This window comes from Pan troglodytes, chromosome 6, assembly GCF_028858775.2.
Source record: "Pan troglodytes isolate AG18354 chromosome 6, NHGRI_mPanTro3-v2.0_pri, whole genome shotgun sequence".
In the NCBI taxonomy this organism is placed as follows: domain Eukaryota; kingdom Metazoa; phylum Chordata; class Mammalia; order Primates; family Hominidae; genus Pan; species Pan troglodytes.
The window spans coordinates 8,568,005-8,579,711 of record NC_072404.2 but is presented as its reverse complement, the minus strand read 5'-3'; the positions used below and the strand labels follow the sequence as shown (position 1 = coordinate 8,579,711).

Below are 11,707 nucleotides of genomic sequence, written 5' to 3'. Positions count from 1 at the left end.
GTTTCATCATCTTGGCCAGGCTGGTCTTGAACTCCTGATCTCATGATCCACCCGCCTTGGCCTCCCAAAGTGCTGGGATTATAGGCGTGAGCCACCATGCCTGGCCAGATATCTTTTTTAAGAAACAAAATGTTGGCTGGACGTGGTGACTCACGCCTGTAATCCCAGCACTTTGGGAGGCTGAGGCGGGCAGATCACGAGGTCAGGAGATCGAGACCATGCTGGCTAACACGATGAAACCCTGTCTCTACTAAAAATACAAAAAATGTAGCCGGGCGTGGTGGCAGGCAGCTGTAGTTCCAGCTACTCGGGAGGCTGAGGCAGGAGAATGGCGTGAACCCAGGAGGCGGAGCTTGCAGTGAGCCGAGATCGCACCACTGCACTCCAGCCTGGGCGACAGAGCGAGACTCCGTCTCAAAAAAAAAAAAAAAGAAACAAAATGTGACTGTAAAATAGAAATGGCCCATGGGAAAGAGCCAGGTGAGTATGTGAGGGGAGGCATCGGATCGGAGTGGGAGCATCCCTCGGGGTCAAAAAGGGAGGAGCATCAGGCTTAGGAGGTGGGAGGATGAGGCAGGGGCTGAGATTGGGAGGCTGCTGAGCTTGGCATTGGAGGGTGGTTCTGCAGGCTGAGGCTGAGGGGTGAAGAAGGCCCTGGTTTCATTCTGGGACAGGTCAAATAGAAGTGGGGGATTCCCCTTCCCCCCAAAAAATTATCCTTCATGGCCTGGTGGCTCACACCTGTCATCCTAGCACTTTAGGAGGCTGCGGTGGGAGGATCGCTTGGGCCCAGGAGGTCGAGGCTGCAGTGAGCTATGATCGCACCACTGCACTCCAGCCTGGGTGACAGAGCAAGACCCTGTCTCTACAAAAATAAAAATGAGGCCTGGCGCGGTGGCTCACAGCTGTAATCCCAGCACTTTGGGAGGCTGAGATGGGTGGATCACTTGAGGCCAGGAGTTCTAGACCAGCCTGGCCAACATGGCAAAACCCCGTCTCTACTAAAAATACAAAAACTAGTTGGGCGTGGTGGTGTGGGCCTGTAGTCTCAACTACTCAGATGGCTGAGACACGAGAATCGCTTGAGCCTGGGAGGCGGAGATGGCAGTGAGCCGAGATCGCGCCATTGCACTCCAGCCTGGGCGACAGAGCGCGACTCCGTCTCAAAAAGAAAAGGAAAAAAAATGAAAACATTAGCCAGGTATGGTAGCACACACCTGTAGTCCCAGCTACGTGGGAGGCTGAGGCCAGAGGATTGCTTGAGCCCAAGAGGTCAAGGCTGCAGTGAGCTGTGATTGTGCCACTGCACTCCAGCCTGGGGTGCAAGATCTTGTCTGTAAAATCAATAAATACATAAAATTTTTAAAGTATCCTTCACAAAAGAGGGAGCTGCCTTCTTAAGTCCTTAGAAAGTATCTCATAGCATGAGGCTCTCAATTAGTTTATTTTGACAGCCACACACTGCTTGGGAACCGACGGAGGAGTCTGAAAGCTGGGAGCAATGTGTATGGAGGTCGCCTGGCAGAATCCACTAAAAAGATGTCAGAAATAAATTTAACTCAGATTAGTCATTTTTCCAGGAGCAGAACCTCACATTTGCAAGCATTGGCTGTCTTTGTGAATCAGCCTTTAAAACGTTTAAAAATACAGCCAGCGGTTCCACTGTGGAAACGTGATCATAAAGTGACTACCACCTGGACCACCGTCCTCAGGTCCAGCACACCGGCACTCGTGGCTTGGGGAGAAATGCTCCAATCATGGCACACCCTGTTCAGAATTTTTTTTTTTGGGACAGAGTCTTGGTCTGTCGCCCAGGATGGAGTACAATGATGCGATCTCAACTCACTGCGACCTCCACTTTCTCCGGTTCATGCAAGCATCCCACCTCAGCGTCCCAAAGAACTGGGACCACAGGTGCATGCCACCATGCCCAGCTCATTTTTGTATTTTTGTAGAGAAGGGGTTTCACTATGTTATCCAGGCTGGTCTCACACTCCTGGATTCAAGCCATCTACCCGCCTCGGCCTCCCAAAGTGCTGGGATTACAGGCGTGAGCCGCTGCGCCCGGCAGGAGCAGATTTCTCAGCCGTCACGTGGATTGCAAACAGCTTAGATGGAAGTGGAGATGTCGTGCAGGGGAAACTGTGTTAGAGGATCCAGAACACGGGGACAAAGCTGCTGGTGCAGCCAAGTCCTGGGAGCACTACCAGAGGCATGCTCCTAGATCAGTGTCTTCTTTTAGCTATGACTTGAAATATGCATGATGTGTGACCAAATTAACATATTAATTATTCACAAGTTGGCATCTGACACTTTCGTCCACACCTATAAAAAGCTCACACTTTCAAGTTGGCTGGATGGGTTTTCTTTTTTGCAGTCTCCTCTTTGGAAAAGTGGAGCCTCACATAGCTCAGGCTGGCTTGAGCTTCAAGTGTGCGCGCGCATGTGCATGTTTGTGTGTGTGTGTGCATTTTATGTGTATGTTGTCATGTGTGTGTGCCTGTGTGTACGTGTGTGTGGGATGCAAATTTGTGTATGTTTCTGCCCTTGCAGGTGTGTTTGCATGCATGTTTGTATGTTTGCATGTGTGTATTTGTACGTGTTTGTGTGCACGTCTGTGCGAAGTGTGTGTGTGAGAGTGCATGCATTGGTGTGTGCATGTTGGTTTTGTGTTTTCAAGTTTGCATTGTTTCATGTGTGGGCATGTGTTTGCAGGCATATGTCTGCTCACGTGCAGGTGTTTGCACGTATGTTGCATTGTGTTTTGTGTGTGCAAGTGTCTTTGTGTGCGTGGACATGCAGCAGTCTGGCATGTTCAGGAGTTCAATTTTGTCTTGGAGCCCGTGGGAACTGTCTGGTGGGGTCACTTGGCCTCACTGCAGATGTGGCAGCAGAGTCGAGGGCTGCTGAGGGGGTAGCCCCTGTGGGGCCTGGTGAGAACGGGCAGGGAGACGGGGATGATCTCTAGGTTTCTGGCAGGGACAACCATGTGGCTTGTGATGTGGTTTACTGAACAGGGAGCAGGTCATGAGGGAAGATAAACTGAAGCTGAGCCAAGCTGAATTGGAGGCATCTGAGACAAGAACGTGCGGACGCCCAGTGGACGATCCAGGCAGGTTGGGGTGTTGGGGATGGAGCCGTGGATACACCCATACTCAACAGGCAGAGGGTAGGACCGGGTGCCAGAGCAGAAGAGAAATCCCGAAAGCAGGGAGGAGTGATGAGGCGGGAAGGGTGCACTCTCGGGCGAGGGTAGCAGAAGCAGTGAGCGTAGTGGAGCCAGCAGCCCACAGGGTGCTGGAGGGGGAAGTGGGTGAGAGAAGGGAATGGGGCGGGGCGAGGCTGCAATGAGCGGGAACCAGCTCCCTTTGTATATTTTATGCGAGCTTCGCCCCAGCCCACCCACTCACACCCTTCCCTGCTTTCATTCCTTTGCGAGCCGAGCCGGGCCTGGGAAGGGAAGGGCTGGTGGGGAGGAAGCCCCCAGACAGGGCTGCCATGAATGGCAGCCGCGGGAGCCCTGGCAGCGCTGGACTCTGTCCTTTGAATCCCAGGCTGCTCTGGGGCTTCGTTAATGAATAGCTCAGGGGCACCCCCTCCTCTTATTCAGAAAGGGACACAGCACCATGGAAACGTCCCCAGGTTCCTGAGGCAGGCCCCATCTAATGGGGCTGGCCCTCGGGGCTGACACTGGGCCCTGCTCTGGGGATCCAGTGGGGAGGTGCTGGCCAAAGGCCATTAGCTGGCACCCACGCAGAGACACGCCACCCTGTTCTGCAGCCCGTCATTCATATTCCAAGCCCGACAGCAGTGCTGAAAGGAGCGAGGGACTCAGAGGCTTCATCTTTTTTTTCCTATGTCCCCCAGGGACCTCGGAGGAATCTCATATTTAAAATTGTCTTGGCAAGAGCTTGTGGTGACCCTCACTCGGTCTTTGAGGAGGCCCTCATGCACTCAGCGCACGTGTGGGAGCACCAAAAACCAGCGGGCTGGATGGGGAAGAGGAAGAGGGTTCTCCCCGTGTGCCTGTGCGCGTGAGCATGGATGTCCACGCTCACATACTTCCATGTCTATCCATACCCCGGCCCACGGTGGGTGGAGGCCTGAGGTTGGACCTTCTCTCTCCTCCTCTCGCCAGCTCTAGCTGAGAAGCCCCCACAGGCTGCCTCCTCTCTGCTCCTGGGTCTGAACCCCTCGGGGAGATCACAGCTGGCGACTGCGGGGGCAGCGAGCTTGCAGCGGGCGAGTGCCTGGTGCACCATGCTCTCCAATGCCACAGACTCCCTCAGGCCCTACCAGCTCGTCTGCAAAGTGCAAGTCTGCAAATGAACCGCTTGCCAGGACAGCACACAGGCCATCGGAGTGTAAAGATGGGCTCGGGGCAGGCCACGGTGGCTCGCACCTGTAATTCCAACACTTTGGGAGGCCAAGGTGGGAGGATCGCTTGAGGCCAGGCATTGGACACCAGCCTGGGCAACATAGCAAGGCCCCATCTCTACCAAAAAAATATATTTTATTTATTTATTTATTTATTGAGACGGAGTTTTGCTCTTCTTGCCCAGGCTGGAGTGCAATGGCTCACTGCAACCTCCACCAAAATAAAATTTTATTTATTTATTTAGACGGAGTTTTGCTCTTCTTGCCCAGGCTGGAGTGCAATGGCTCACTGCAACCTCCACCAAAATACAATTTTATTTATTTATTTAGACGGAGTTTTGCTCTTCTTGCCCAGGCTGGAGTGCAATGGCTCGCTGCAACCTCCACCTTCCGGGTTCAAGTGTTTCTCCTGCCTCAGCCTCCTGAGTAGCTGGGATTACTGGCATGTGCCACCACGCCCGGCTACTTTTTGTATTTTTAGTAGAGACGGGGTTTCACCATGTTGGCCAGGCTGGCCTCGAACTCCTGACCTCAGGTGATTCACTGCCTCAGCCTCCTAAAGTGCTGGGATTACGGGCATGAACCACTGTGCCCCACCCCTCAAATTTTTTATATTAGCCAGGTGCATACCTTTAGTTTCAGCCACTTGGGAGGCTGAGGTGGGAGGATCACTTGGGCCTAGTAGTTCGACTAGCCTGGGCAACTTAGCAAGTCCCCATCTCTACAGAATTTTTTTTTTTTTTTTTTTTTTGAGACAGAGTCTCGCTCTGTTGCCCAGGCTGGAGTGTAATGGCGCCATCTCGGCTCACTGCAACCTCCACCTCCCAGGTTCAAGCAATTCTTCTGCCTCAGCCTCCCGACTAGCTGGGACTACAGACGCACGCCACCATGCCCGGCTAATTTTTGTATTTTTAGTAGAGATGGGGTGTCACCATATTGGCCAGGCCACTCCTGACCTCGTGATCCGCCTGCCTTGGTCTCCCAAAGTGCTGGGATTACAGGCGTGACAGAAATTTTTTAAAAAGTGGTTGGGCACAGTGGTGCACACCTATAGTCCCAGCTATCTGGGAGGCTGAGGCAAGAGGATTGCTTAAGCCCAAGAGTTTGAGGCTGCAGTGAGCTATGATTGCACCACTGCACTCCGGCCAGGGCAAGACAGCAAGACCCTATCTCAATTTAAAAATATACATATATTTTCACACACACACACACACACACACACACATATATATGAGATCGATAGAGAGAAAATAGGCTTGGGCAAATGCCAGAGCCAACCACAGTAACTGTGGAGGCTTCGGACAAACTCCACGCAGGATTTAGGGCCCCAGGGCAGGCAGCCACAAGCACACAAAGCCACAGATGTACCTTGTTCTATGCAACAAAATATTGGAAAACAAAACCCAGATATCAGCTCCTTTTGGTCGTTTCCATCTGTGTTTGATTCCTCAGTAAATTATTCTTTCCCTGCTCCTGAAACAAAAATGAAATCAAATATGGAGAAATAACTCCCTCACGCACGCACATTTTTGTGTCCTCATATCTAAGGAATAGATATTCAACGGGGGACCGGGGTGTCAACAGATGTATCCGAGTTCATGCGTGGCAGGGAGCTGGCGGCGGGACCCGTCCCTCCAGCTGGCTCTCCAACCCCAAGCCTGCATTACGACCACGGCAAAATGCCAGAAGCCCAGAGAAGCGGGGTTTCTGAAGCGGATCGTTTGTTCAGCCCGAGTGCGTGGGGCAGGAACGCACCTGGAGGTCATTAAAGAGAAGTCTTCACGGGGCACTCAAGGCACGCTGCAAAACGACTTTTTATTTCAAAGGCCAATAATGAGAATAATGAGTTGCACAAGAATGAAAACCTTATCCCTTCCAAAAGATCGGCCTATACATTATGTATAAAGTTAAAATAATTCTAAATACAAAATGCCAAAGACCAGCGGGTCCACTCCTTCCTCTCCTAAGCCATCTTGACAGTTTCACATTTCAGCTTCCAGACGTCATTTCTGTTGCTTTTAAGGGTGCTTACCCAGCCGTGGTCTGTACCAGACAGGGTAGTTGGCACAGCGTAGGCACTGCCAGCAGGCCCTTGGGAGCTTGGCGAGGTGGGAGCCTTAAGAAATAGCTGGCTCGGACCCATGGCGGGGTTTGTGTGTCAACTCCCTGGTCCTCAGAGAATCCCTGAGCCACGGGAGAGCAAACGCTGCTTCCAAAACCAAAGGAGGAATTTTGCAATCGTTTAGACGGGTTATAATAGAATCTCATTCAGATCTTGAAGGTTATCGGTGCTTTCTGCTGGTTTTTATTCCTCAAAAATGCAGCCAAGCTTTGCTGTGCTTATCTTGGTGGATCTGAGCTAGGTTGGGCTATCTTTTTCTAATTCAATTGCCTTTTTTTTTTTGCAAGGAAGGGGGTTTCTGGTCCATCGGAGGGATCAAGGGCATGGTCCTCACGTCTCGTCAGGAGACAAAAATAGACATTCAGCAGACAGACCACAGCCAGCGCATGCGACCAGCGTCGTTTGGCTATTTTAGTCTCTTCTTAATACACAGACAAACGAGCAAAGAAAAAGCTACTTTGTCCAACACCGGGCCCTGGGATGGAGTTTAGCCCTGCTTGGCTCTGCCCGCTAGTCTCATAGTCAGGTCACTCACCCTAGGCCTGCGGGAACGGTGGTCTTGGTGGTCCTCTCTGGCCCTTCCACCTCTTCTGCCTTGTGGGGACCACCCAAGCCCTCTCCCGACTTGCCCAGAGGCTGCACGCCTCTCTGGCATCACAGTCCGCACGGAGCCTGGCTGTAAGGCTCCACTGAAATCCCCCCCGGCGCTGGCTTCGTGCCCCAGGCACACCCACCTCACTTCTGCCTCCTTTCTGCCAGTTTCTGGCCTGTTTGGTCCCAGCCCCTCCCTGCACTCTCTCCGCAGCTGTGTCTGGTGGGTGATGTGAACCAAGGGACACCCAGGGTCATGGCACTGCCTGGATTCAGTTTGGTAATCGTCGGCAGTCTGTCCCTGGCTTCTAAGCCTGGGGCCTCCTCCTCTTTCTCCCCATCCTGGATGAGCAGGACACACTGGGGAGACAGCATCCTACAAAGGCCTCCTAAGAGCTGTGCCCTGTGCCAGGAAAGCCTCCCGTATCTCCAAGGATGTCCCTGGAGCCCTCCAGCTGGTGCCTCTGCTGAGGTCTGTGAGCAGCGGGAATAGGCCTCTAGGCGAGGAGTTGGGGACAGGCCTCTAGGGGAGAGCACACCTCCGGGTACTGCACCTGTGGCTCACCAGCCACCTGCACGGGGCCAGCTTCAGCCTCAGCAGTGTCAGCTCAACAGACGTGACTGCTGTCAACACAGTGGGGCCAGGCCCTGGAGACTGACATCTCCTGTGGCTGCCTGTTTAAAGGGCATGGGATAAAGAAAGAGTGTGTTATTTTAAAGCTGGACTACCTAACAGCCTCTGATAGCAGATACAGCTTTGCTGCTGTTCTTGAAGTTCAAGGTGATGTGGAGGTGTTGCAGTGACAATCAGTACACCGTGAACAACACCTGCCACCAACGTCGACCCTGAAGTGGTAGATGGGGCCTGCTTTGGCACTTGACGCTGGGGCAGGAGTCCCTTTCTTGGGGACTCACTCTCTACCTCGTCTCCCCCGGGAGTTGTCTACTTTCCTAGGCCCTGCCAGCAGCCCCCACAGCTCCGCCCAGCCCACTCCACCAGCTTGCTGCTCCCATGGCTCAGCCCCACTCACAGCTCACCCCTCCCATGGCTAGGCCCCATCCACAGCTCACCCCTCCCATGACTAGGCCCCACCCACAGTTCACCCCACCCATAGCTAGCCCCGTTCACAGCTCACCTCTCCCATGGCTAGGCCCCACCCACAGTTCACCCCGCCCACAGCTCACCCCTCCCATGACTAGGCCCCGCCCACAGCTCACCCCTCCCATGGCTAGGCCCCGCCCATGACACCCCTCCCGTGGCTCCATGGGCTTCTCTTCCCCTCCTGCCTAAGTCCCCGCAGGGCCAGAACCCCTGGCCCCCAGGCCCTGGGGCCGTGGGCAAGGAGGCCTCTCCGCTTGGTACTGTCTCCATGGAACAAAACCACACTGCAGCGTTCCAGGACCACAGAACAGCCAGGCAGGCTGTACCCAGCAAAGGGGACTGGTGACCAGCACTGGACACTGGGCATCAGCTGAAGACACAGGCTTGAGAATGCATTGCCATTTACCCAGCGAGCTTCAAGATGGATGCTGGCTTTTAAAAGAGCAGCCCAGCTGCACCAGAGGACATGGCGGTTTATGTATGGAACATTGGCCTCCAAGCCTGAGGCAGGAAAGCCCTCTCTATGCCTGTCACCCAAAGCTCTAGGCCACTGGTTCCCAAGAGTGAGCACGTCCCGCAGAAACAGCTTCGTTTAACAAGTGGGAGCAGCTGCCACAAGAGAACGGAGGGTCTCCCCCAGCGAACGTGCAGGTGTCTCACTTTCTCAGGGCTTTCGAGGCGGACTGGCTCCTAGGACCTGAAGCTTTGAGCTGGCAAGGAGGGATGGCTTGGGACAGCGCCCCAGGGAGTGGACCCGGGCGGGTGGGGTGAAGGCAGGGGTCTACAGAGGGCCTGTGTCAGTTACACAGTCCGTCAAGTTACCAGCCAGTTCAGTGGGGAAAAAAATGGACTTGGCAACCCACAGACCAAATAAGTAAAACATGTACACAAGCCAGGCCCCCCACTGACTCGCTTCCACCCACTGCAGAAACAGAAGCTAAGTGGAGACAGGGGCCAGGCTGAGAACCGCAGGGTGGGGCGGGTCCTGCACTTTGGGTGGCCCCATCCCTGAGTGACTGGGAGAGAACAGGCTGGGCTGGGGACACCTGTGTCCTCCTCCCATAGGGCAGGTGGACATGCAGAACCTCCTCTCTCCCTTCCACAAGCCACTGTGTTGGGGCCATCAGCCTTCTGACCGCCATAGAGAATGCCCCAGGCTCAGCTTAGGTGACTCAGAAGGCCGCCATGCTGCAGAAAAGGCGCCCAGGGGTTAGCCTGTCCCCATGGATGGAAGCCTTGGGAGAAGCTGTCAGCTGTGTAAAAAGGGGCTTTCTAACCATTGGGTCTCTCCTGAGACAGCGGCCAGCCCCGGCAGGAGTCCCCACAGGGGTGCTATGGAAATGCAGACACCAGGCCTGGGCTGTGCAGGGGTCTAGATGCCCCTGAAGGCCCGCCCAGGTCTAAGGCTCTTCCTCTTGACACCCCAGCAAGGGCTAATCTCACACACAAGCAAGAGATGGGCACTGGACACTGTGCGCTTCCCCCAGGAACTCCCTCCTAGGCCTCTGCAGCTGCTGGCTCCACGGGCTCCGCACGCCCAGCCCAGCCCAGCCCAGCCCAGCCCAGCCCAGCCCAGCCCAGCCCAGCCCAGCCCAGCCATGGAGGTGGGAGTGCAGAGGCTGCACACATGGGGTGATGGGGACTGTCCCAGACACCAGATGCAACACGCCCCACCACGAGCCTATGCTGTCCCTTGGAACGGCGAGCCTGCCTCCTCACCCTCCTCTTCCCCGGGTGGCCCCACATAGGCTAAGGCTCCCGCCACCAGCTTGGGAACAGACATCACCCTGCTGTTCTCAGAAGCAAGTGTGATGCTGCTTTTGTGATTATAATTGGGAATTTTAAAAAATCTTGGTCTCCACAGTGACAGAATCCAACCAAATTCCTTCCTGGGAAGGGCAGCTCTGGAGGGCAGTGCTCCAGGGGATAGCAAGGGTGACGGGAAAGGACGGTGTGAGCAGGTGGGGCATGGAGTAAGATCATTTGGGGACCTGGGTGTCTTTAGCTCCTCACTGGCTTGGGACAGGCTGTGTTTTGCTGTGGGGATGGGGGAAGCCGGTCTCACACCTTCCTAAGGCACAGCGGAGTGTGTCTGCCTGGCCTGCTGGGCTGAGATCGAGCAAATCCTGGTTGTTGAGGGTGTCACCAGGAAGAGGGGGCATGGTGTCGGCGCTGGTTGCGGATAGCAGCTCCTCACGGTCAAGGTCGTGGGCAGGCGGCAAGGTGCTGTCAGAGAACGTGTCACTACAGGGCTCCCTGGCATCTGCGAGTTCACGGCAGATGTGTCTGTTGGCACTGAAAATCCACCATCTGAGCTGCAGCTGGAGATGAGGGGGAATGCGAGCCGCTGGCCCTCCCCAGAGAATAAAGTAAAGGCATTTGGGTCTCCTTCCACAAACAAAAGCACAAAGAGACACGACGCAGATGCTGAGGTGTTAAGTAGGTATCATCGTTCTTCTCCTAACATGATAAATTATCTTTCCAGTCGTGGTTCCTATGTCCTCGGCAGTGCTGCCATCACGGCATGGAGACAGTGACGGGGACCTAAACTGGAAAGTTCTTCGTGGGCAGAGACGGTGCAATGACAATATCGTCGGAATCATCGGAGTTGACGTCATCCCCAGGTGGAGGTGCCACGGCCTGTGGCCCTGAGGGAGAGGGGTCTGCGGAAATGAACCACAGGGAGAGGGGTCAGCCACGCTGACCTCAGGGGCTGCCACCACGGACACCCTTACACTGTCTGCTCTTCCCCGGCAGGCAAGACGGCGGCCACCCCCAGAAGCAGTAAGCCATGGGGCACACAGGCCCTCAGGAGCAACTCACACACCTGCCAGAAAGCCTCTCTCTCCAGCCTCAGGACCAACTTACACACCTGCCAGAAAGCCTCACTCTCCAGCCTCAGGACCAACTTACACACCTGCCAGAAAGCCTCACTCTCCAGCCTCAGGACCAACTTACACATCTGCCAGAAAGCCTCACTCTCCAGCCTCAGGACCAACTTACACATCTGCCAGAAAGCCTCACTCTCCAGCCTCAGGACCAACTTGCACACCTGCCAGAAAGCCTCACTCTCCAGCCTCAGGACCAACTTACACACCTGCCAGAAAGCCTCACTCTCCTCGCCTTCAAACTCAGCTCTGAGTATTCTCACCATTTCCCCCAGTCAAAACACCTGCAAAAGCAGACATTTGCCAGCATGGAGGAACCTCGAGTCCACACTGGAGTCATTCCCTGAAAGCCATTCCCACAGCAGCAGTCCAGGAGTCTGGGGCCTGGATGGGTGGCTACCCGTGTGTAGGAGCGTTTCTGCTGGGTGCAGTGGCTCATGCCTGTAACCCCAGGACTCTGGAGGCCGAGGTGGGAGGGTGGCTTGAACCCAGGAGTTCTAGACCAGCCTGGGCAACACAACTAGACTGCACTTCAAAAAAAAAAAGCCAACTTCCCTGTTAACTCGCTGGCCACTGGTATGGAGGGCAGGAGGGGGCAAGGCACGGATCGCTGTGAGCTTGCAAGCT

General features: G+C 54.7%; 1 protein-coding gene across 25 annotated transcripts in view; it reads right to left on the bottom strand.

Moving 5' to 3' along the window:
* Positions 1–6,173: 6,173 nt before the first annotated feature.
* The window catches only part of IQCE (IQ motif containing E), a 55,027-nt gene continuing 49,493 nt past the window's right edge, over positions 6,174–11,707 (bottom strand). For 22 of the 25 annotated variants that reach the window (XR_010158766.1, XR_010158767.1, XM_054687332.2 and 19 more), the window contains one exon: positions 10,621–10,855. Coding sequence is in view for 23 of the 25 variants with exons in the window: in XM_054687332.2 (XP_054543307.2) it covers positions 10,737–10,855 (119 nt within the window). In the remaining 2 variants the exon portion in view is untranslated. Of the gene's footprint in view, positions 10,856–11,707 lie in introns of all 25 variants that reach the window. The other 3 variants (XM_054687337.2, XM_063815176.1, XM_054687340.2) reach the window with 1 other exon arrangement.